The sequence below is a fragment of the Megalops cyprinoides genome, chromosome 9 (assembly GCF_013368585.1).
Source record: "Megalops cyprinoides isolate fMegCyp1 chromosome 9, fMegCyp1.pri, whole genome shotgun sequence".
Lineage (NCBI taxonomy): Eukaryota > Metazoa > Chordata > Actinopteri > Elopiformes > Megalopidae > Megalops > Megalops cyprinoides.
Window position 1 is genome coordinate 8,467,782 of NC_050591.1, and position 27,425 is coordinate 8,495,206.

A 27,425-nucleotide genomic window follows, 5' to 3' on the forward strand; every position below is an offset into this window, starting at 1 on the left:
TCTGCACTATTACACTCATGCTGATTGGCTATGTTAAGCAAACAGAGCCACCAAGCTGTGTCTCGGATTGCTTTGTGACATCAGCATTCACCACCATGCTGTCAACAGGCACATCCATCATCAACAAGCGCAAGAAAACAAACAGAGTTGCAGACAATGCACCCATATTATTTGCATTCAGCTTTCGTGTTGACAGTGACTGTTTCTTGCTTTAGTACTACTCTCACGGCCGCGTGAGATGAGAATGACCTCCGGTGTTTGCACATACCTGGACCTCAGATGCTCGTGTCAAGGTTGTGTGGGTGGAAATACACACTGAGTGACATTGTTACTATTGTTGTTAAGCCAAATGAGTTGTGTGTGTGTGCGCGTCAATGCATGTGTGTGTGCACGTGTGTGTGTGTGGGTGTTTGTGTGTGTGTGTGTGTGTATGTGTGTGTGTGTGTATGAACATTGCCTTTCTGGTTTCATTGTCCTTGTTCTGTCTTTGCCAGTTCCAGGAATATTTTTATTTGAATTTTGTTTTCTTGCCACCCATGCGCGCACAAACACACACACACACACACACACACACACACACACACACACACAACCTGCTTATACAGTATATGGACAAAACTATTTGGCCACACCTATTTTTCAGGGTTTGGGCTAGGCCCCTTATCTCCAGTGAAGGGCAATCTTAATGCTTCAGCATGCCAAGACATTTTGGACAATGCTATGCTTCCAACTTTGTGGCAACAGTTTGGGGAAGGCCCTTTTCTATTCCAACATGACTGTGCCCCAGTGCACAAAGCAAGGACTATAAAGACATGGTTTGATGAGTTCGGTGTGGAAGAACTTGACTGGCCCACACAGAGCCCTGACCTCAACCCCATCAAGCACCTTTGGGATGAACTGGAACGGAGATTGCGAGCCAGGCCTTCTCGTCCAACATCAGTGCCTGACCTCATAAATGCTCTACAGAATGAATGGACACAAATTCCCACAGAAACACTCCAAAATCTTGTGGAAAGCCTTCCAAGAAGAGTAGAAGCTGTTATAGCTGCAAAAGGGGGACCAACTCCGTAATGTAATACAATGTAATGGTCAGGCGTCTGAATACTTTTGTCCATATAGTGTACACATGCTGAGTCGCATTCAGGTGAAGGGACAAGCATCCTATCACACCTACTATGTTCAGAGCTATTGAGGATTTTTTTCCAGAATAAACAGGTCACAGTGACAAAAGAGGTCATTTCCTCTCTTATATTCGCAGTTCCCACTCAGATAATTAATCTGATACTTGAGTCCATTCTAATACATCATTTATATGAGCATGTTCACAAAATGTATATGCATGGCTAATTTCATCATTTCATCTTCATCAAATGACCCAGCGATCTGCCTGAACTAGTCTGATATATTGTGTCTGACCACCCGTAAGTATGGAGCCTTTGGCTAAAGATCAGCCAGTAAGCTCTTTAAAAATCTTTTTTGTCAAATAAGGAATCAGTGTGTTTGAACATAAACACAGTAGGTTCAAATAGGTGTCTTTGCACTAAGCTTTCCGGCTGTGCTGGCAGAAACCTTCCAGACAGGTGTGCAGGTGGGTACCTGCGCAACAGACACGATGAAGTTAAATACTCTATATTGATGTCACCAGCTAGATAATTATGCAACTAAAATTATGTTTATGTTGCATGTTTACGTGTTCAAACGAGCCAATTATAACTCAATCCAAGATTCTAATTTATCATTTTGGAACTATCCTAGAATGCCAGTTATTTCATGCTGCCAGCTGTAATAATTTAGAATTTGCCGACAAAAAACAGCAGTGAGAGGTGTATTATTTTTAGCCCAGGCATTTTTAATTTATCTCCTTCATCGCCCATGTTTTGATAGTAGACACGGGTACGTAAATTTGAATACGGACAATGAGAAAACCTTTTTTGTAGGGCATGACGTTAATGAACTATACTATTGTAATATTATTGTACGGTTCTTTTTCTGTCTGTTTTGTGTGTCATTTGATGTACAGAAATCTGAGTTGTCCAGGTTTACAGTCCTCCATCAGTTGTGTAAGTGTCTGATATGACAGTGTCTGATAGTATATAATGACTGCTAAATGCACATGAGAAAATATTTAAGTGATTTATCAGGATGAGAGTAAACGTAAGAATAACTGAATAAATGAAGACGATCAATTCTGACATTATCACAATAAAAATAAACATTATTTTGATCATAATTATGTAACAATATTAAGGGCACATAAAGACTATTCTACCCCAAACTTGTTCCTCCGATATGAGTCACTAAAAGTTCACATACGCTGATATCAAGATCTACTCTGTATGATTATACACCAGTGTAGGATATGGCAAGAGATGTCTATTATGTTTCCTCTTTTAAAATGGCAACACAATTTGTTCATCTGTAAGAGGAAATCATAAATGACTGAGACAAGCATCTGACTGGCACGCAGCTTTGCAGCACTCCATCAGCTGTGTTTACAGAGCAGTCTTAATAGGGCTCATTCATACACGTCTATTGTCACTCTTGTGCTGGAGAGAGATTGCAAAGCTCTTCCAGTGCCAAAGCCACCTGGTCATGTGGAGTAGCAGTTTTGTTCATTTTTATAGTATAGTTTTAGTACTTGTGGTATGGTATATGGTATAGGTCTTAAATTCTATATATTGTCTTGCATGTACGCGTCAATCTAGGAACATGTTTGTGATTGCAGCACTACTGTCATTTTTTAGCAGATGCTCTTACCCAGAGCGACTTACATAGGTTATAGTTCTACATAGCTGCTGAAGCAGTCTACCTACCATGCTCAGTTGTGCAGCAGCAGTGCCCCACCTGAGAACTGAACCTGCAACCTTTGGGTTGCAGGCCAAAATCCTTAACCAATACAGAATAATGTGGCTGCACAATTTGTGGGAGTTGTTTTGTTGTTCTTGTTTGTGAAGCCAAGCTTACTGTGTTATGCTCAACTCTCATTAGGTGCACTACAGAATAGATGTCTAACCTGCCACTCAAGACAACTGTGAGCACATGATAGAGCACTGAAGTGAAAGAACAGGACCCACAAAAGACATCGAACAGCACATTTTTGTACATACGGTAGTGCAAATGCATTCACGTTTTAAGATGAATTTACAAACAGTAATCATGTAAATTAAATCAGCCACAAGCCTTCGTTTCAAATATCATTTTGCATACCTCAATGAGATAACTTCCTCATTAAAATGCACTGTACGTACAAACACGAAAAAAGACAAACCACAGCTATAAGCCACCTAATTTCACATTACATTACAATTTCAGAGTGACTTGCATAGTTTGCATGTTATTGAATTAGACAGCTGGATATTTACAGCAACAATTCAGGTGAAATATCTTGCTCAGGGGCACAACAGCAGTGCCCACCTGGGGACCCGGCAACCTTTTGGTTACTATCCCCACTTGTTAACAATATGTCATACTGTTACCTCAAAACAGTGTTAATGTGAAAAGCAGTGTGAATAAGGCTGAAGCTGTGTGAATCAGAGCTACAGCTGTGTGAATCAGAGCTGAAGCTGTGTGAATCAGAGCTGAAGCTATGTGAATAAGGCTGCAGCTGTGTGAATCAGAGCTTAAGCTGTGTGAATCAGAGCTGCAGCTGTATGAATAAGGCTGCAGCTGTGTGAATCAGAGGTGCAGCTGTGACAAGAAAAGGACAGTTACTTGTGAAGAGGTTCTGCCTGCAGGCCTCAGCTGCACAAGCCAGTATTAATTCAAGCAGGTTAATTTATGCTGTGTGACAGAATCGCCTACACATTTATTATTTTTATAACCCCTGACAAAAATGGATTGCTTTGTAACGATAACTAATTTTCCTGATGTCAGTGGGAACTGAGTCCCTGGGCTCCGATGAATAAGCGTATGTATATTGTGTATAGTCTATTCGGTTCACCATAGTGTAACTCGGCAGAACCTGGAAACTGAAAATTGTTGAGAATGCTGTAGGAAGTAAACAGATTGCCTCATAATGTGGTAAAAGGACACTAGGGATGTTCTCTAGGAAAAAAAACCTCACAACTATATTTTAACATATGTATGTAATGGAAAGTTTTAAGTTACTATGAAGTTGAACCCCTGAGAGAGTCTAGTTGCAGATGTCAAGCACAAGCTATGTCAGTGGGTTTTACAAGGCTGATTTCTGAATGCTTGGTTTGTCTAACTAAACACTTGCCTTGGGTTTAACCACATTAACTACAATAAAATAAGATGGAGGCTTCATGCCAGAGGCTTCGTAGCTCACCGTCCTCACTTTGGCTAACCCTTGTAGGCCAGCTTGTCCAGCCAAAGTACAAAGGTATTCCAGCAAAGTGGAAGATGGTGCAGTATTATGTTACTTGATGAATTACAAATCATTTTGTTCCAGGAAAGAGTTAGGTGCAGAGGATACCACAGTGGCATTGGGCAAATGCACAATTTCAGAAGTGTATGGGATGGTCTTATGGTCATGGACAGTGACGTGTGTGGGGTAGGTAGTTATGTGTGGGCTTTAATGTGTGTGTGTGTTTGTGGAGGTCTGATAGTCATGTATGGGCACTGATATGTGTGCACACACACGTGTGTGTGTGTGTGTGTGTGTGTGTGTGTGTGTGTGGAGGTCTGGTAGTCATGTATGAGTGCTGATGTGCATTTCTGCTTTTCCCAGTTGACTCCTGCATGAATCCTACAGTCTGTAGCTGATTTAGAAGACCAGCACTAAAAGCTGTATTATTTAATTGATAAATTTTTAATTGATTGTCAAACAGATGGGAAATGAAGAGGCTGAGATCCCCATCACTTTGGGGAGACATTGGAAGTGTAACCGATTGACCCAGCTCAGTCAGAAACCTCATTAATTCCTATGTAAGGAGCTGTGTGAAGGAAAATGACAGGCGTGGTGTGGAGACTGGATTGGTAATGGGTTCCTTGACCCCATCCTTTAAACAAGCAACTGGACCTGTAAAAATGATCCCAGAGCTCAATAGTGGAGAGACAATGAAAGGGAAAACATCTGAGATCAAAGACATGCAGCTCGATTTGAAGCTTTCTCATGGACATTTTTGCAATGTATCTTTTGTGTATTGAATCCTAAAGATAAATGTACTATGTGAGGACTGAGGACTATGTGCAATGTGCAAAAAGGTAAAAGAAAAGCACCAGTATTACAGAGGATCTTCTGTGATTGTTATGGAATGAGGAGTGTAAGAGAGGGCAAAGGGTCAGAAATGGAGAAAATCGAAGCTTATTTTCGCAGCTGGAGGAAGTGTTAGACCCTGCTCTCAGTTTGTTATTGAATTTCTTGCTTTCTCTTTCCATCTCACATTTCCACATACTGTACATACACTGTAAAACACAAACACACACACACACAGACACACACACACACACACACATACACAAACACGTACACATACAGTACACGCACACACACTCAGACGCACACACAGAAAAATTACATGAAAAATATGCTGGAGTAGGCTTTAACAGATGTCACTTTAGGTTTGTCAGTAAATTGTCATGCTGTTAGCACTGACCCGCTCAGGCCACAGTTCAGCTCAGTTCCAGGGGTCCAGCTCCTCACTTTCATGCTGATCAAACAGAGCATGAACTTGAAGAGCATGGGGGCCTTTAACTGCATTTGTGTTTATTCATGACAGTGGAGTCTTTTATCTTTAACAAGCACTAAACATTTCCAATTTCAGCACTTCCATTTAAACACTGTTATCCTAATTTTCAGACGGGGTCATTCTACCAGTATGTTAGCTTTGAAACTTTGGGCCATTCAAACTTTTGACCTTTGTACCTTGAGCTTTTTTAATTTTTTTTATTCAAAAGTACAATATGTTAAATGTCCAGAAATAAATATGTGTCCAGATTAACAAGTAAAATCCTCTGATAGAAGTATAATGTATTACTGTTAATGGAATAAACTTGTTTATTTATTAAACCTGTTAGACGGTCATAAGTGCCTGACTGGTTTTTTAATGGATGTAAATGTTTGCACAGCTAAATTGTCCCTGAATCCAATTAAATGTTAACAGAATGAGGATTTAGAAAGAAAACAAGTGAGATAATATCACAGAGTCTACCGTCAGCACACACAATCACCATTTTTACATAATCATTAAAAGCATGGCTTCGTCAACATTTTAAGGATGGATTTCAATGTATTTTGTTGGTTTCGCTCCACACTGCAAGCGTGACCACAGATGTTGTATTTTATTCAAAAAATCAGATGAACTTTGAAAAGGAATAAAAACTGCTTTAACAGCACACTGTTATGTCAATAGGAGCTTCTGCATTTGTTGTCTTGATAAAGTAATACCAAAAACTGTACAGCCGCAGATCCAAAATTGTGCTTTCATGATGTACATGAGGGGCAGAAAATGTACCCCTTGCTCATCCATGGTTCCACTTTTGTTGCTTTCTAATATTCCTATGCACTACTATCAGACGTTTCCATCACCATCACCACACGTCTTGTCAACACCTGTTCATGTTCTGCTTTGAAAGCATGATGCCTCTACAAAATTGCCATTTTGTGATGGAAATAATCCCAATATTCCCACATTGTCTTTTAATAACCTAATGGTTCTGGAATACTGCTGTCACATCCTGTTTTCTTACTGATTGTTTGTTTATCTCCCCTCTTGCCCCTAGCTGCCGCCCGCAAGCACAGCGCCTCCCACTGGCGGTTGCAGAACATCGCACATGATTCTGTCGACAGCTCTGACGAGGAGTTTTTCGATGCCCGAGGTCAGTGCCATGGTTTCTCATTAAGGGCATGCCTTCCTGTTTCCTGCTTCCCGCTTCCTCTTTAACATTTTCTCAGAGTGGTTCAGTAGTCAGTGATATTTGTTCTCCTACTGTAAACCTTTTTTCCTGCTCCATTTCCTGCGCAGGTGAATCCCGAATAGTGTCTGGTTTGCTTCTCCTACACACCCTTTCCCGTCACCTGCACATCGCTGGAGTTATTTCCAGGCCTGTTGAACTGTGAAAAAATAACTCGTAACAAATCACTGAGGATTGAGTTACATGTGGCAAAAATAATTCCCAGCACTTGAGGTTATGGTCAGAGGGGTCCTTTTTTGCAGGGTCGCTGATTGTTGTATTGATTGAATAGGATGAAACCTGTGTGCCGAGGGGAGTCATGGAGCCAATTACACATTCCTAAGCACTAATGGGAGAGTACACTGAGGAAAACGGAGGAGCAGCACAGAAAAGGCCGGGACTGTGGGGTTTGTAAAATGGAGGATGAGCAGACCGCCCCAAGCACTGAGCCAAACTGCAGGCGTAAAAGCAGCACCTGAATTAGCTGCGCTTCTGCTGTCACCTCGACAGACGTGTGTTCCAGCTGATGCAGGTACCTCTTTCAGGGCTTGTGCTGCAGTGAAGCAGACCTCACGAAAAAAATGAGAAAGAGAGGGCAAGATACTGGGAAATGCAGGAAATGCTACAACAAAGCCAAACACAGAAAGCGACGCAGAAAGGCCCTATCTAACTGTGTTGACTGTTACATCGGATAAAAGCAACATTTATTTTCAGTGCATATTTTCAGTTTTTTGAAACACGTATCTTAAGGACCATATCATACACTCAGATTCTTATGAATAATAGAGGTTTGAAAGCAGACAACAGCAAAAGAAAGCCTGATCTTACGCCCAGTTCTACGATTTCAATATAACACAGTTATGAGCTTTGTATGCTCACAAAACAGAAGCTGCAGTGCTGCTACTGTGTACACCCTCATTTTAATCATACGTGTCTAATCGCATTATTGTTCATCACACTGAAGCCTATTGCAATACGCTTAGCTTTTCTAAGGCACAAAGCACCACATAGGAATTTGTCTGCACCACTGTAGGTTCTGTTTCCACCCGTTCGTTATAGAGTTCTTCAAACTGTACATTTCTTGTATGCTTCATATAATACATAACTCTACCACTCTACATGTTGACATGTTAAGACACAAAGTTTCCTTGCTTCACTCACTCAAATGTGAAATTACTGTTCTTTCGTGGCTCTTCAACAGAATTATACGCACATTGTGTACACACAGATGTGATACTCAGAAACGTTTACCAGACAGCTCCTGTCAGCCTCGCAAACATTTATTGTCCTCGGCTGAGAACTAAAAGATATTGCTTTCTGGTCCTCTCTTTACTTGAGTCATTCGTCTGCTGAGATTTAAGTATTTCAAAAACAAGAGTACCCAGTGTCTTTGTGATTGACGTCAGTTATTGACTGACTCTAAAAATAGCTTTTCCTTTAAATTTTTTCAGTGCACTCTTCCTCTCTCTCTCTCTCTCTCTCTCTCTCTCTTTCACACACACGCACACACACACCACACACACACACACACACACACACACACACACATACACACACACACACACACACACACACACACACACACACACACACACACACACACATTCCTCTGCTGAGATTAAGAGATTTAATTAAGGCCAGGTGTTTCAGAAATAAATGCAATGTCTTTGGTTTCTGGTGATTGATGTTACTGGAGTTTAAAGGAAACTTGATTAATGCTTTGCTTGTACCTGGCATACTGTACAAATGCTGCCATTTATACATGTACACAATATTGGGAAGGGAGAGTCCTCCTGTCAAAGCACTGGTGTATGCCTCATGCATGCTCAAATACAAATTACAATGGCTTCAAGTACAAGGCGGGAGGTAGAATCATGAAATCATATATACACATCTAAATACATACTGCACTTACTAAGCCTCATTATAGCCTTGGGACTCTTGAACTGTTGCTACAGGGGAGAATGCTGTAAAAATCAGTTCAAAGGTCAGTTAAATTCATTTGTTGTCATGTTCGAAATTTGAGCTGGGCTGTGAGACAAAGTAATTCCATTCTGAATACATTACATTTCATTGCATTCCACTCAAGTGCAATTACCAGACCTCCAGGAGTCCTTCAGGTCCTACGGTTGTATGTCCTTGTCAATCTTCCTCAGCCAATCAAGATGCTTTCTAACTCAAGTGTATAATACCTTTGAAAGTAAAATACCTGATGAAAGACAGCTATAGCCACGGCTTAATTATTAAGAATAAAGCGAAGAGAGGAAGGTACAGCTTGGCTTTGATGTTGAGTCCTTTGAAAACTAGCTGCTGAAAAAGGAATTATGTCATGCAGGGAATTCATTAAGAATAAACTAAGACATGCTGGAAGCTAATGAGATTCACAAGAGATGCACTCACTGTAATATAAAGGCCATTGTCTGCTTGTTGTTTGTAATCAGTTTTCGACCATTCCTTCAGCAAACACAAATACGGCATTATTCAAAGTTGCACTGCGTCTTTCCCCTTTGTGTGTAATGTCCGCTGTGAGAATTAAGTATGATGTTATTTTAGTTTTATAATTAATTGGCAAAGATATTCAACATTGTCAGTTCCCAGCATGCTCCTCATCTATCTTGCACGGCGTGATTTCTCATTCATTTTTAATGCGGGACCGGCTCTGCCACATGTTGCAGTTAAACTCAAATGTTGATGCTTGTGCGCAATGAAATGGAGAATTTCTTGGCATTTGTTGTCACTGCTGTTTTTAATCTCAGACTATTGCTATTGGCTTGTTTGGCAAGGCTTCATTCGTAAACCGGGTGTTTATTGTAACAGTTGTTCCAGTGGCAAATTAGCACCAACATCTGGCAGAGAACAGCCTTCATGCTAATACAAAGACTGTGCAATGTTGTGCACAGACAAACGGCAAAAAAAGAGTAAAACATGCTGCACAATGCATTTTGTGCAAACTTGCTTGATTTGTGCATTATTTGCTAAAAGGCATTTCTCATAGTGATGGAGCACTAGTACTCTGCATCCCCATGTGTTATCAGCTGTCAGTATTGTGGCAGGTTCACTGATTCCTCATCTAGCATTATAAAAAAGGGTGGGGCTAGTCCTGTAACGGTCCCCTTTTCATAAAAGTTGTCAATGAACTGAGGTATGCACTTTTTTGGTTGATTAAGGATTTCTTTAAATTCATGTTTAAAAGGGAATAAAGGGTGAAAGAGTCTTTGCTGATGAACAACCTAGATTCTAAATGTCGAAACCTGGCCGACTCTTCGGCTGCCCATCGATTGCCCTTTCAGTAGAGGATGTTAATCTTCTTTTTATTGTTTTACAGTGGCTGATCATGCTTTACTGCTGTTACTGATTTAACTTTTTAATGCATTAGAAATGGCATACAATTATAGGGCTGCACTGTTGTATTGGTCAGCACAATGGAAGGGGTAATGGACTATGGGACTATGAGTGTAGCAGCAGTGTCTCATAGTATATGCACTCAAAGCAGATTTACTCAGTTGATTCAAATTTCAGGATCAGCACCTTCACAATTAACTTGGTGTGAATTTAATTACATGAACCCACATTTAATTGCATTTAGTTCATTTTTTATTTAGCTATGTATGTCAGTGTTACATGTTTACGTAAAGCAGGGAATTACACAAGCAGGTTAAAGATACAACTTGGTATTGTTACTGTCACATAAGACAGAATAGGAAAGATAGGCTGTTTCAAACCATAACACATGGGAAAATCAGTTTGCTGTTGGTGATTCAACAAAACAACACTGAAATATGCAGTATGAGGTAGAGCTCATCTTTTGTTCAAGGAAAGCGTCTGAACCTCTGAAGTAGTGGTAAGCCCCATCGATGTATCTATTGACAAGGTCTATAATGTCCAATGAGATAAATTTTGCGCATTAACTTGATTAAAATTAGTCAACATTAAACTTTCAAACAGAACTTTTGTTTAGCTGCTTCACGGTGCCGAGTTTAAACAACAACATATTTAGCATTAACACTTGCATTTTGTTGTTCTTAAATTTGCTATGCAAATGTGAAGCTCAAAGTTAATATTAGGCTTCATTAATTCAAGAGAATATGCAATGGACTCCATTTGCAGAATCCTGCCTCATGATTAACACCTTGATCCTGGTAATGCATATGAATATGTAAGAAAGGTACTGCACTGAAAAAAGTATTCCTCTGAATGGGGGTTGGGGGGGAGGGGAAGGAGTTACCTTTTTCATAATGCATTTCAAACCAGCTTGTATTTATATTTCAGTCTGAGGGAGCCACATGATTGAAAACAGCTGTACCTTCTTTAATGCTGAGTTTTATTTGACAAACTGTGCTTATTTTTTTACAGTTATTTAATGTTTCAAGCTTTTCCGACTGTATAGTATTGCCAGTCGTCAATCATCACGCTTAAATGCAACATGTACAGTTTACTTATTCCTAGCAGTAACAAAAGTGAAGAGTACAAACTGGAGGTTTGGCTCTGGTTATGGAGGTGAGTTACAGCAATTGTTGTGTAATAAAATGGCCTCTTTACTGGGGGATGTGTTGATACACCAAACTGTGGTCAGAATCAGCTGGGTGAGCTTGAGTCTGGTCATGATCACCTCACATAACCTGAAAGCATGTCCGCTAGATTGAACACTATTTTAAATAAAATTGCTCTCTGGAGAGATATACCCTTTTCCCTTCACTGTACTAACCGGACTTTATTGTACTTATCGTTTTGAACGTGTATTTATGTCTCCAAGGCAGAATAGCTGAATAGGCTGTTGTTGTAGCCTTGTTTGCTTGGTTCTTTTTTCATAAATGGATGATTTTGCACAGATTTCACACACTTATTGCTTGTGGTTGATGGATGGGCATAAAGTGCTTTCTATCAACCTTTATCCAATGCCACCAATACAGCCTATGTTTAATATGACCACCAAGTGTGTGTTTCACACATCAGTAATGATTCTTAACACTGAATTCATCACAGGCCATATTGTACATGTGTCAGATGGGAATTGTGCATATGCTCAAACTGCCTGTCCTTATATGGCTCCAGCAATTGGCCAGCATTGTGTGATCAAGTCAGGTGTGCCACATTCATTCTTTGGGGTGCTCAGATGTCTGTGAAACAGTATTGGTCCCTCTAGGTAATAAACCACATGCAATATGGCACTAAAGGCAAATGATGGTAAACAAAATGTGTAAATTCACCCTTGTACATTGTCTAATTTGGCTCAGATCAGACACATATATATTCATTGACTGAGGTCAAAATTCCTATTGGCCTTGGTCTTGGGCTTGGCCTTGGCCTTTGCAATATGGTCACCAAGCACATTTTTCTGATTTGTCAACAACTCCCCTCAGCAGACACTCATTAATCTTTTCATCTGACACATTCATCAAGCATGGACATGTTTTTGGAGCATGGAGTTGTACACTGCTCATCATGGTTGTGGATCCCTGGCCACGTGTGCATTGGTCATAGTCCACAGAAGTGCATACTGTAGTTTTTGGTCTCCCTGACTGTGCCAGGTAGAGCTGCCAAATGCATTTTTCTTACATTTGTATAACTTCTTGATTATTCACTCATTCCTCTCGTATTTGGTTTGTGCATGTCAGGGTTTGGCTTTAGTCAGGGAATGCTTGTAGTTGGAGATTGCTTCTAGTCAGGGATCACTCCCAGCAGGGATCACTTGCACTCAGAGATCGTTTCCAGTTAGAGGTCATTTCTACTGAGGGTTCACTTCTAGGCATGCATTACTGCCAGGCAGGGATTACTTCTTAATGCAATGCTGAGTAATTGTTCTGGCTCTTGGTGCCTTCAGCACAATATGGCCCAAGACAGTTTTTACATGCATTTTTACGAGCATTCACTCATTCAGTGAATATTTCCCACAGGTCTCGCTAACGATGTCTCTTGATGAACTCTTGATGATTTCACTTAAAAGCTTTATGGTTTCTTGCAGCCTCTTTCTGTTTTGTTGTCACCCCCTCCCCAGTTTTGCCATTTTATGGAACTAACTCCCATATTACAGTTTGTACCATTAGGTACAGAACACATTACATTACATTTAGGTCATTTGGCAGACGCTTTTATCCAAAGCGACTTACAAGTGAGGAACAGCAGGCAAGCAAGCTACAGTAGTGTAGGACACCACAGCTGTGCCCCTTTGGAACAAATAAACCTTCATATGCAGTTCAGAACACTGGTTAATAACTATTGGTTGTCTTCTGTTTCATATTTTCATGTACATTAAATGCTAACAAATGTCATTAGAAGAATGACTGCTTCCAGCTTGTGCAATGTTCCCATAGAGGCCACACTCCTCTTACATCTTGTAGCCTCTTATTATTAGTATTATTTGCTATGTGCTTACAGCAATATTTTAGTCTGGCAGTCTGATGAAACTCTTAAGATTTATATTTTGTGTGTTTTTTTTAATATTACAATAATTTGTACTTAAGCGTAATAAAAGCTTTTCTCCCAGGCATACATTTGCATGGCAAACACAGCTCTTCCCCAAGGGAAAATTAAAGATATGGGAACGATTCATTTTCAGTGTCTCGTGCACTAAGCATTTGAAACTACATATGCAAACAATGAGCAGTAATATCTTTTGAATTACGTGCAAGAGTGTGTCAGAGCAGGAGCCAGGCCGGCTTGTGCTGGAGCCAATGCTGGCTGTGCCAGTATGGCAGGTTTGGTCGATCAAACAGAGCACTGTGATGTCACGTGCATTTGGAAGGGCACTTGCCAGGGCAGGTGGTGTTGCAACCCTGCCAGTTCCTCTGAATCAGAGAAGGAAGGGAGGCATTGCTCATAGTCTTGAGTTTATGAAAGTTTTGTTTTTCTTTTGTTTGAAAGCAACATGAATATACCTTGATCAGAGGTAGCAGGGTGCTCCTTTGTTTATGGTCTCAGTTTTTAGCGGAGAAGCAGCAAATATAGGCAGCTTGCCAACTCTGCATATGCTGCCCAGCGAAGACAAAGTGTAGTAAATCCTCATTTGGCCTTTCGTTTCAGGTGTCATTTCTCTTGGTCACAGCGGTTCCTGCTCTGTCTTGTGTATAGATAACGTGGCTCCTCTGCTTTCCCGGGAAACAGAGAGGTCACATTTGCTGCATCACCAGTTTGTCAATTAAATTATCTAAGCTTACCTTATTAATTGTTTTTATTATTCAAAATTGTACTAACATTGAAATCCATTTAATTTTTTTTTTTTTTACAAAATTCTGTTTTATTTAAAAGTTCTTTAACTGTCCATGCATGTGGACACCATGCAACAAAGGAGTAAAAAGGGGTATAAAGCCACAGCTGACAATAAGGAATATCATGTCTTTTTTAGGTTATGTTATGTTATGTATATAAGCTCAATTATTAAAAACAACACAACACATATTTTAGAAACAACAGAGATGAAAAAACTCAAAGTGATATTAACAATTGTGGTTAAATGTATGCGGAAACCTTGCAACAGTGCAGTAAATATGAGAATACATCTGCTGAAGAAAAAAAAAAAAATTCTCACTTTTTAAGATCATTTTCAGTTCATGGTGAATCATCTCAGTTATAAAAATATCAAAATCCAATATGTAACAGCAGAGTACAAATAACTCAAACTGATTTCTTTATAGTTGCAGGCAAATTATATTAATATAAGAATATAAATTATATTAATTATGATATAAGCTAATTTAAATCATTTGAACAAATACAATAGATATAATAGCAGGTTACACAAACAAGACTTAATGTAATCTGAGTCCACTGTTGCATGACGTCCACATACGTGGACAGTTGGTTCTTGAGGTATAAAGATTACAATTTACTCTAAATTTAGTTTTATAAAACACAGACATGGTCATCACAGTTTTCTGTGCATAGTAAAATTTTTTTTTACCTGAGTTGACCTCTTTTTACGTTTTTCACAGATACACCTGAAGCATTTTGTGCATGGCTACCACTGTCACCCATCTTGGATTGAGGGTGTCAGCAATCAAATAATTTTTGGAATACAAGATAGTAACTACAATATTGCTATGGATCTACTGATACTACCCCCAAGTGGTTTGGAGAACTCCATCATGATAAATTGGAGTTAATTAGAGTTAAATTAACTGTCCCCAAATGTGGACACCATGCATGAAAGGGTTAAACTTCAGAGAGAAGGAACAGCTTTACAAAAGGAAGATGCTGTAACTCAAAATGTGAGGTTGAACCAGGGCAAGATGCAGCGACTACTGAAATACTACTACATACATTAGATAATAAGTTACACCTGACAACAATGGGAACCTGGTAATACTATGACATTAATACTCCTGCAGTGTGTACACAGGTTCAATGAGTAAATGCTTTAAAATGTCAGAGATCTCCCAATACAATACCATGACATCTTCTCATATGAAACGTATAATATGATGGCATTTAATATTGGTAAAAAAGGAAAGATCTTCAAAATTAATAAATAACGTGTTCCCACACGTGCCACATTGCACTGTGGTTTATTCGAATGTACATTTCAGCCTGCACAACCTTTCCTATTCATGGATACCATCGACACTCTACAGAGCGTGGATTGTAAACCAAACAGCTTACTACAGCTGGAATGTCTAATAAATTCCAGTAATGGACAAGGATGCAAGCATTTAAATGCAGTAATTCCCTATATGTATAATTGATTTAGGAAGAAAAAAAATCAACGTAAATGTAGGCTGTTATTCTGTCTCATTGTAATGAGGAGGCACGAGTCAGTGTGTTCAAGAATACTCAGAGATGTGTGGAAATAGGGCTTATCTAAGATGAAAGAGGATAATCCAAATGACTTCTAAAGGCGTAATGAATAGTTAAGTTAAATTCTCCAACAGCTGCAGGCCTCCATAATAAAGCAAATTAGAAATTTTGTGCTGCCTTTTCTATAGCTATGAAGTAGAGGGGGTTTCTCAGAAACACCGCAGTATCCGTGGTTGCTCTATAGCCTGTCTTTAAATGTGATGCCATTCATGTTTGATGGAGACTTGGAGAAGAATAAACCACAAATACCTCTTTCTTAGAGGAACATGGCTGACATAAACAGAGAAATATTCCACTGTTTGGCAAAAATGTGACAGCCAAAACTTGGCATGATAAATTTGGCAGCAGGGTTCTCAGGAGAGTAGCAGTGTGTCATGCCCTGTTGCTTGGTAGAATTGCCATGATTCACACTGTCACACATACAATAGATGTTTCAACATATATAGACCTTACATTACATTACAATGAATTCCACAATGATAACTCACAATAACAGCTGATTCTGATGTTGATTTGTGGTAAATGTGAACTGTTGTAGGCTTTGCTTAGTTTCAGAGTGGTGCTATTATTAGTGCTATTCTTATGCTTAGCACAAGCTTAATTCTTATTGTCATAAATTTCCACATGTGAGTGCTATTTGCTTTACACTGTTTACTCACTGTTTTTCAGAGAGTGGGCCCTGGTCACTGATGTGATTGGGAAGATATATAAATAAATGCGTTTGCCCCGAGGCCACTGTGCGATCTCATTGCCCTCTCAAACATGGGAACTAATGAAGTTTACTCACACACTTTCTAGACGACGGCCTCATTAGGAGATGCAGTGTGTGTTTTGTTGTGTTCAGTGTGGAGTCTTGTGGGAAAGAGATTGTTAGCTCCTTCTGTGGACTGATTTGCCAGACTTTCCCTTTGATATCTCTCATGTGCTCTCCCTGTTCTGTCACCCGTATATGGCGGAATACATTATGAGTCAGAGTAAACAAGTGAATACTGGGCTGAAGGTGTCTGTCACGCACATTTGTAGTGTGTATACACAGTCAGAAAAAAGCCTTTGGTTTAAGCTGTGTAAATCTTGTCGCGTTACAATCTTCGACTGTGTGTGATGTTGAGGAGGTTGATAAAAATCCAGAGATGGATTCTAAATCTAAAGAGCTAAAGGCAGGATAGATAAACGGTCTAAAGGAAAAACTACAAAACCAGTTCAAAATGGCATGTTTTCCAAGGAGATCAGCTTGCGACAGCACATCGGACACACATTCATCCTAAGGAACTAAATGTCATTACACGAACCAAATAAGAAAAAAGCTATGCCTTCACCAGTCCATCACTGTCACAAGTAATACAAGAGAGGGGATTAAAAGAGCACTCCTCCCTTCAAACCCCTCAAAACAGTAGGGTTATGAGGGAAAGAGCAGACACCTCGAATTAGGTGAAATCTAAATGTCACCACATTGTGCCTGAGCTGTGCCTCACCGTAGTCACTTTGTCACAAACATCACGTTGCCCAAGGGATGCAGTCATGCCCAGTCACACGGGTGACACCATCCCAGAAATGTGTCGACACACAACTGAAAATGTTCTTTTTTGCGATCTTAAAATTGTCGTGAAATGTACTTTTAGTAGTATTAGTCACTGTTGGTGGTAGTTTTCAGTTCAGAATAAATGAAGAAAAAGAAAAAATATGCCATATTTCAATGACATTTTCTGTTGTGCTAATTGGTTGCACATGTTCATGGTACAGTAGGTTCAGTCATTCCGGTGTGATTTTGCGTCTCTCTCTCCCTTATCATCTATTCATACATTTATTAGTATATTTATCCCACAGTGCCACACATGATCAGTTGTTCAAAGATGGAGACAAACTGTGAATGTAACTCAGAAGCATATAAATAATTTCATTTATTTTTTAGGTTTATATTGATGTACATAGCTTCAACAGAAATAATGCTAGAAATAATGCAGAAATAATGATGTCAGGCTTTTAGTAAACAGAGGTAAGGTTGACTAACTCTCACAAGAGAGGCGCCCAAGACAGGCACAGAGCGCCACGTATGGTTGTCTGCTTCTGTGACTTCTCTCAAGTCTTTCTGGAGTCACATTTTTCTAGTCTCTGACAAGTCTCACAGTATAAGCTATGATTAAATGTTCACATATGCAGCCACAGAGTACTTAAAGTCAGTTTTTGGTATTTTTCTTGCTTTGAAAATCAGTTGCTATTAAACTCTTCAGAATATTCCAAACCATCCTGGAGCTAGAATGGAAAGAACTCCTCGTTTTTGAGCATTCCCATCTATACAGCATCCTGTGCGAATGAAGTGTGAATGATGGGAGACAGGTGCATAATGTTCATTTCTGTTAAATTACAGCTTTGAAACACACCACAGTATCATAAATGGATGGTGGTTGAGTCACGACTAAGATATTAGAAGCAAGACAATTGACAGTTTTCACTGAACTCAAACGCTGTTTCACCTACACCTCTGGCTTTGTCTTTGGCAAAAAGATAAATGTTCCCTGTCCCCGTGTGTCAGCTTTACTGTATTCTCAGCAGGAAAGCAAGTGCAGACAGAGACAGGGAACAAGCACTCATAAGAGCATGTGCATCTGTACCCACTTATGTGTATTGATTGCCCGTGTGGGAATTACGTGCTGTGTGCAGTGTATATGTGCACATCAGTGTAATGAGCACCCTGCTTTAACATGTTTTCCTGACTCCAAGGTGTCCTCATCAAGCAGGGATGACTGGATTATTAGGAGGACAGGCATCAAAGGTCTGAGCTACCCTACTGTTATTGTCATGGTTTTTTCCTGCCTCTTTGGAATGAAAATCAGATGATGTATCAAAAAATGGTGAACATGTAGGATGCTATTGATGTCAGTCACCCTTCCATTATAGCATTGGCAGTTCCTGTCAAGTTCCAGCCATGATAGCACTTTAATAATCAGTTGGGTTTCAAACCACAGCATAAAACCCATATGCAGCAATGTCATACACAGGTTACAGGTCCCTCCTCTTGCAACTCCTCATAAATTGTTCATCCTAGATATACAAATATACATAAATGTATAAATAATGCATAAATAATTAAATAACTGAATTAAATAATAATATAAATAACGTATAAATAACTCTCTGACCACCAGCTCTTGAGGATTACCATTTGCCTCAGCTGTTGGCAGTGTTTTCCTTTGCACATTTTTTGCTGCTTGGAATGAAATTATGGCCTTGGTAAATGTTTATGTGCAGGAGCCATAAACACTTCTAATTAATGCCTGAGTGTAGTTCTGTTTCATCTGCATTACATCAGCATACATTTTCATGGAAAATGAAATGGTAATTGCAGTACATGCCAGCAGCATTCATTTCATACCCATCAACTTGGTAGCTACAATCACCAGTGACTCATCTAAGGCTTGAAAATGTTACAGCATTGTTGTCTGCAAACATTTTCCGCTTAGCCCTGCTACACAAACTAGAACAGGCAACACAAGGAAGCCCCTTTTACAATCAACCACGACTAAATTTTCACCAAATGAGATAGCTCATTGTTTACACACAAACTTCTGCCAGCAGTGCACTTAACCAAACTAAAGGAGCCAGGAAAGTTCTTTTGCTTTATTGGATGTTGTAGAAGTGAGTGACAGGACTTTAAGCCGGTGTAACTTAATAAGACAGGTACTGCATGATTGCCTTTCAGCTTGACAATGATTTCCGCCAGCTGCTATCCAATACAGACTTTGAAGAACAGACCAGTGTTAAACTTAATAAGTAAAAATTTGTTGTTAGAACTGCCAGTTTTCTTTTCTTTTTAATAGGCATAATTACTTGTTTAATACACATGATGAGAGAAATTTCCATATTTGCAATAAATACTCATTTTTTGCTGAGTAATCAGCGCAGCCCAGGAATATAACTAATAGAAAATTATGCTGTAATATCTAAATTCAGATTCCTGTCAAGTTTGCAATCATCTCTCAAATTAGCCTCTGACAGAGAGCCGCATAATTTCCTGGGTGTTTTGGAGCGCAGACATTTGTGATATATCTCATTCGATATTGCAGAATGCACTTTCAAACTATAAGAGTCCTGCTACAGTACAGATAGCAGAGAAATAGTTGTTATTGGAGAAATGTCTGCTCTTAGGTTGTGGACTGTATGCAGTATTAATCTTTGAGCTTTCCAGCTGAATAAATGTGTTCGTGCTTTCTAGAACTGTGAGACAACCATTTGCTAGAAGGTTGCGGTGGCTAGTGCTTAGTGTAGACTGCCCACTACCCAGCCTCTAGTGCCAGTCTCTGCTCAAGGGGTGAGATAAGGGTATTTGCTATGCTGACAAAATCTGAATACTGACAAGGCAGGTGTTTTTATTTGAATTTTACCAGAATACAACAAAAGCCCTTATTTGCTGCTAGGGTGGAGACACTTAAAGCAAAGAGGAAAGGAAGACATTTTACACAAACTTTACTGTTTTCAGATTCGGCAGTAGTTAAATGTACCCACATTTTCAACCACTGGCTTTTGTAGCATGTAATTTAGTTAACATCCTGTAGCTAGAGTCATTCAAGGTAAAGTACTAACAGTGAAATTGACTCTGAATAAGCAGTGATTAATTAGATAAAGATGAATGAATCATAGTATGTTTGCAGCAATCCAGGATTCAGCATTAACAGAATGGACTAAATTAGATCATTCTGACAATGGAAGTAGTAACTCCAAAAAACTTGTGTCAAACAAACCTGTGGCAATATCCACTTGATGCATTGAATGTATATTGAAGTAATTTACTGTGCCCAAACTGCTACTACAAAGGAAAATTAAGAACTTTTTAAATGAAAAAACAAAAAAACACATAAAGCCAAAACCCAAAACAAATGTGCTGTTGCCAGGGACATGGACACCCTCCAGTTACTATATATTCAGTCTTAGGGTTTGGATGTTGCCATTCTGAAACTGAGAGTTACAAAACCTACACAAACCTCACAGAAGACTTAACCTACTTATACTGAAGCAGAAGAAGTTATTCCACAATTAGCATGAAATGCTGTTTTTTAGTTGTCACAAATTCAGTGGATGCTAAGAAGTGTTTATTCATATGGCCATATTCATAGCACAATGTCAGTTCATGACAGAAGACCAGCTTATCCAAATAACAATGCTAACCATGTTTCACAGCAGACAGCAGGTCTGTGACTGGCATAAGTCAGTGAGTTTCACAGCAGACATAAAAATTGGATGAGAATTCTGCCGGATAAAAATGTGTTCTTTTCTGAGTAATGAAATCTATGTGTGTTCTATGTAAGTGTATGCCGTTTTAATTCCTCCCCTTGGAATCAAATCCCAGGGTATTTTTGAATGTTTAAAAATGCAGGGATGCTTCCAAACGCAGGAATGTTCCAAAGACTGTGATTTCACAGGGTCTTGAATAGTAATGGATCGTGAAGAACTGCAACAGGATGGAAACTGTGCTGGTAACTGTAATTTTTTCCAAGGTCAGGTTTCTCATACCTCGTCCTCTCTTAACTTCCTTTTCTTTTTCACCATATCTGTGCACTAGATTTAGAAATATCAACCTTTTAATTTTACCTTTTACTTCCACTTTCTGTTCTTTTCTGAAGGGATTTAGTTTCTTTATTTTTGTCCCTTACAGATTTATACTAGACTTAATTGGTTGATCTTCCCCATCCATCGTAATATTCAATAGAATGTTCCATTATTTTAAGAAAAATATTCACATAAAATAATTTGGGGTCTGTACGTGCCCTGTATAGATAAACATATCTTTGTAATTAGATCAGTTTGGCTTCTAGCGGAATTGTCATAAATGTTAACCAGCTTGCATTGAATCCCAGTAGGAGTTACCTTACCCATCATCAAAGTATCTTTATTACCTTGTCTCCATATTTATCTATACTGTCTTCTATCTCTCCTTCACTGAGCTGTTAGTCTAAAGGGTGTCACTGCTCTCTCTCTCTCAGGACTACCAGTTGAAAGGGAAGTGATTTTTCACTCTTCTTCCTTTGTCTCTGACAGAATCATCATCTACTTATGTTTCTGACAGCCTTGCCTGTGATCCTCTCGCCAAGTTTGAGCTGTAAATATGTCTGTTTTTCCTTACTTTCCTGCCTTGCTTTGTAAATGTTGTTCATATCCTTTGTTTGGCACCTTCTCTGAGCCTTCAGCCTGTTGATGCTTTCCTTTTGCGCCTCAGAGAGACTGCACTTCTCTTGCAGCTGAGTGAGTCAGTGCTTTCCCAATGTTTGGTTTGAGTCTTGGGCTGAAGGCCTTTCTGCATCAACACAGGGTCTAGGGATCCTGAGGCAGTCTGGAAGCAAACGAAAGAGAGGAGAGAGAGGGAGAGGGTGAAATGAAAGCAAAACTTTGTACTCAGTGGTCTTCTGTTACCTCTGCTACTGTTTGATGTACTGTGTCTGTACAGAACACAGTAGCATGATTCATACTCTTTCTTTTTTTTCTTCTTATGGAAAATTATCCAAACTATTGTCTCTTTCTGTTCTGTCCTCCCTGTGGCCTCCTGTCCCCTCCCCTGATCTCTCCTCGCTGTGCCTTCACAGAGGTGCTGGAGGGGAAGAGTGCGATTCTGCTGGGGATGAGTCAGTGGAACTCCAATGACCTGGTGGAGCAGATCGAGAGCCTGGGCCACATGGACCAATCTCAAGGTACAGCGCTCAGCACTGCTGTATTTCAAACCAATACCATTGCTTTTGACACTTATCCTCTCATACTTACCTGTTCACACATTTATACAGGCTGTAACATTTATACAGGCTGTAAGTTTTTCGTTTTCAGTTGATATAAGTGGCAGGTAATGAATTACTAAGGTGATTAAGTTGGCTACTTTTCCGTTTTAGTACCTCAGGTAATATTCCAACACGCAGTGTTTGCATATATTCAGGTTGAGGAAGGACCTACATTGAACTCAGTATTATTTGCTTCTTTATCATGATTTTCAGGCTTTAAATGACATTATGCTTGAATGCTGCAAATGGTTCTTTCCTCCCCTTGGGGCCCATAACGCGGTCCCAGAGTTGTCCCACGAGGAGGAAAAGCATCTTCCCAGATAATCCAATTAGCACTTCAGGCTCTTTTTCTAATTGACACTGTTCCTTCTAATATTCTACAACATCTCACACTCCAGTGTCTGTGAACAATCGCTGCTTCGCTGAACACTTGAACTCTTGCCCCTTATCCGAGTGATTTGTACAATGGTGAAGAAGAACTGGAGTGTGTTTATGTATGTGTGTGTGCATGCTTGTGTGCATATATGTGTGTGTTTGTCTGTGTATGTGTGTTTGTGTGAGCGTGTGCATGTGTGTGTGTGCGCGTGTATGTAGATGTGTGTGTGTGTGTGTGTGTGTATGCTACCTTTAACAAGTCAGTTGTTACAAATTGAACAAATTGATGTGATAGGATGGATTTGATTTGGTAATTTCTTTCCTTTTTGGATTTTTGCAGTCTGTGTTTTGCATCTTTTTGAAGATCATCCCCTACATTTTGGCTTCATTTGAAATCACATCGGCATGTTTGTTGCACTTAAATGCCATGTACAGCAATACAACAAAACAGATTTACTGCAAGCGGAGTCATGGGTAGAATCCTTGAATGGATGTGTCAGGGCTTAAAAATCTTCAGTTTTGCAAAGGTTTTGTCAGGGCTCAGGCAGGGACTCAAGCGCAGACAGTGGCATAGGGTGCACAAAACGATGTTTAATAAAGCCAACACGGGGAATCCAGAAAACGTAGTCAAAACAGGCGAAGTCGGAAAACCAGAGAAACACGGCTAACAATACCAAAAATCGGATCCAAAAACGTAGTCAAGAAAACGGGCAAGAGTTCAGATAAACAGCAGGCAGGCAGGCAGGCAGGCAGGCAGGAATATATAGGGCAAGGCAGATGACAAGATGGGGTTCAGGTGTGCAGGTAGGCGGGTGGAGCCAGTCAGATGACCAGGTGGGCGGAGACAGGGCGGAGAGCAGGGCAGGGCTGGAACACAGGGAAAAACAAAAGCACATGGACAGGGAAAACAAAAACAAAAACAAACCCGGCTAGGGAGCCGCAGTCCTGACAGGTTTATACAATCCCACAAAAATCAGGCCCACAAATAATTTCTTTTTCCCCAGACTGTTTATTGCTTATGCTATTGGAGCTATAATTTGATCCAGTTTGACCAAATGGTCTATATGTTCAGTGTATTCAGTGAATAAGAGAAAGTCCTTGGTACTGTAGAGCTGAAGGGGCTGTCTGTCTTTAGCAGACCTCTCTCAGCCTCAGCTGAACAGGATCTGGAGGCAGTCTTCATTGTGTAGAGGTGCATATGTACTTGTGTAGTCCGGAGCCTGACGTGTTCACTTTCCGTGCGACCATCTTTTTTTAAGAAATTCCCATGGCAGGGTATGTCAGCTTCACTCAGCCTCAGTCTACCTCAATGCAACCGCACATCTAGATAAATCACTCACCCTCACGCTGGTTCACACATTTATGCAGGCCATTCGGTTATTTATTCCCCCCTGCCTTTGCGATGTGAAGCGGTAATTCTATCAAACAAGGCAATCGGGAATAACAGGTACGGGGCCTTAAGAAGACCCGACAAAGCGATAAAGAAGCAATCAGGGGAGACGTGGAATCGCCCCGGCTCAGCCCGGCTCAGCCCGGCTGTGTTTTTTCTGCGCCGAGGGAAAGAAATTGCTCTGTATATCGCAGCTGCGGCGCTCGCCTCTCTTCCCTTTGTTTCTGCGGTGCTGGCAGGAAGCACAGAGGCATTTGACTCCTCAAGCAAAACAGTTTCACATTCCAGCCCCCCCCCCCCCCATGCTGGCATGCTGGGATGCTGGGGAGCAGGGGCAGGGGCGGGGGGCGGCGTCTGGTCACAGAGAGGTGAAACGGAAAATGAGTCCCGCCGAATGTGAGCCAATTTCTGGAAAGCAGTGAGGGAGTGAGAGACAGGGAGGAATACAGACGCGTGCTGTGAACTCTCTCCACACAGGAGTCACAACAGAGGGGGGTTTGTAAAGAGGGGCATATTAAAGCTTGTGTGAAATGTAATATTTCTGCATTTGTGTCTTTCTGAAACAGTGTGCATATTATTGATGGTTGACATGTAGGAATATCAGAGTTACTTGTTATTGGTAAAACTGCATAAAAACTCCAGACCAGCTACAGTACATCCCACAGGTGCTTGTTTGTATGTTGGTGTGTACAGGAGTTTCTGTATATGTTGTACCAGGTTGGTGATGAAGACACATGATGCTGTGATCTTGTAATGTGTTACTTGTAATAGCACCTTGAGTGTTATTGTATGCTGCGTTATAAATAGCTTCCAGTTGTTCACTCAGTCCAGTTAGCATTGTTGTGCAGTATATGCTAAGCCATGTAAATGATGTAAATGTTTAACTTAGCGAGCAAGATAAACACTCTCCCAGTTTCAACAGACTTTCTGCTAAGTGTTACATCTCCCCTACACAGCAAATCTACCTGTACCCTACCGGGCTTGTGGAGTGAGGTGACGTGTATCGGAGGGTGCAAACTAATATGCTGTCAGAAGCAAAATCAAAAGAAAAATGTGCTTCTGCAGGGCACTGCCACCTCTGGAGATACAACAGGTTTGGGGTTTTTTAGCTTTTACGGGCTCATCAGTGGCTCAGTCAGCAAGGTGCTCACTCATCTTGGCTGCAGGCCAAGCCCTACAAGCCCTGGGTTTGATCACACCAGCATCTTGATGACCGGGAGCCCACACTGCTGGAACAGATCAGCGTCCTTATGTCAGGGTAGGAAAAAATTGGCTTCTTTCCATTGGGGTAGGAACAAATTGGCTTCCAACTGGCTTTGTTCCACAGGGTTCTGAACAAATTGGCTTCGTTTTGTTGGGGCACTGTCAATGTTGGTATGTTGGTAGGGTTTCCTCACCTCTCAGCTCTCAGGTACCCTGCAACTCATCCGCCACCTATGAACCGCTCAGATGGAGTGGAGCTGCATCTAAATCAACACATGGCAGTCACTGTGTATTTTTCAAAACTGATAATAACCAAATGTAGTGATTCATAAGGACTGAAAAAAAAAAACAACAAATAAAAATGTGAGCCATGCTTATTAAAAACGCTGCTGCTCTGTCATTGCCAGCCTCTTTTCAACCGTCTTCTTTTCAGTCCGCCCGGTAACTCGCGCACTCACCTTTGTCAGGTAACGATGTAATCCAGGCTTTTAGAGTGAGGACGGATCCCAAAAGCTGCTCCCCTTAGACTTTTAATTGATGCTAATAGTTTTGTGTGGGGGGAATTGCATGCATGACTGGCAGCTGGAGCCGCGGTGGGTGGTGGATTATCGTGCTGTCATAGAAGTTCCACGCTTTAATGAAATGTCTCTGGCATCCATCAGCTCCCCTACTGAGATTACCTCAACACACTGGGGCAGAGGAGCCTTTTCGGCTCTCTTTCCTATTCGAGGCATTATTTTGCAGTAACCATCAGCACATAATTATTTTGTTTACTCATGGATCTACAGTACATTATTCTGCTCATTTTCCTTGTTGTGTGTAATGGGTGAACTGTGTGTCAGTGATGTGTGAGGGTTTAGCAGTCTGCGAGCAATGAGCTGTGTGTGAGAACTGGAGTTGTGTATAAGAAACATGTTTGCTGTGTGATGAGATGTTTTGTGAGAGATGGAACATTTACCATCTAGGGTAGGTTGTGGGGTAAGAAGTGAGTTCTGTGTGAGATGTAGGTTTAGTATGAGAGGTAAGTAGTGTGCAAAAGGTTGATAAGCTCTGTGGTGAGAGACACGTTGTGTGTGAAAGATGAGGTCTGTGAGAGAGGCTTGTTTGCCCCGGGCAATGGGCTTCAACCTCAGCGGCTGCTCACAGCTCATTCAGATCTACAGCCCATTGGCTGTTCTGTCCGGACACCAGCGCTGGCACTGGGGCAGGTAATAGCAGCACGAGGAGCTCCGAGCACGTGTTGCCCATCTTCCCCTTTCTTCTCCTTCTCTTATCTGCACTTCATCTGTTCCCTTCCTTATGGAGCTGTCCAATGAGTAATAAGGATAAATAAAAACACTCTGCAGCACCCAGTGGCAACAGAAATTTAAAGGAATGTGAGCCACCCTAGTAGCAATTAAGTAGACATAATTCTGGGTATATTTGACTATAGTAACCAGATCTGTTTGGGCAAATGTGAACAAAGATGATTGGCTGAGGCATCACTGATAAGCAGTAGATCAAATATAGCACACATTACCATGGGGACTGCTAAGAAGAACTGTTGCACAGGTGAATGTAACTACTCCCACACAGACAAACTGGGTAAAAATGGGCCATCTTCCTGAGCCATTCCTAATTAACAGAGCCAGCTAGTTACCTAGCAGGTTACTAACTGGCTCCTAGCTAAGGTGACCTGGTAACCTAGCAATTTGACTTACTTGAGTTTACTACAGAAAAAAGTGTGTGGTACATTAATTGAAGTCTGTTTAGTACTTAGCTTGCTGGCTGTTGATATTAATGCCACATATCTATTGATACCCAGGCTTCTTAAAGACTGAAACTAGATCAATTTCTTGCATTTCTCAGGAAATCGTCTTTTGCAAAATATCCATTCATGGATTTGAAGCATTACAGAAAAACGTGGCTCTTTGAATTTGTGAGGCAGTGTAAGAGACCCATCGATGCCGCACTTGGAGCAAAATACATTTTAGGTTCTATTTTTATCTGCAGTCAGTGGGGAAAAGCATACGGTTTCACATCCTGTGAAAAGGCTCCAGTGGCTTTATGCACCT

The 27,425-nt window shown here is 40.5% G+C and overlaps 1 protein-coding gene across 1 annotated transcript in view; it reads left to right on the plus strand.

The window, feature by feature from the left end:
• Window positions 1-27,425, plus strand: part of LOC118783537 (membrane-associated phosphatidylinositol transfer protein 3-like) — a 94,872-nt gene that overhangs the window by 14,351 nt on the left and 53,096 nt on the right. Inside the window, exons 2-3 of the mRNA XM_036537458.1 lie at window positions 6,685-6,780; window positions 22,218-22,322. Coding sequence (XP_036393351.1) covers window positions 6,685-6,780; window positions 22,218-22,322 — 201 coding nt within the window. The remainder of the gene's footprint in view (window positions 1-6,684; window positions 6,781-22,217; window positions 22,323-27,425) is intronic.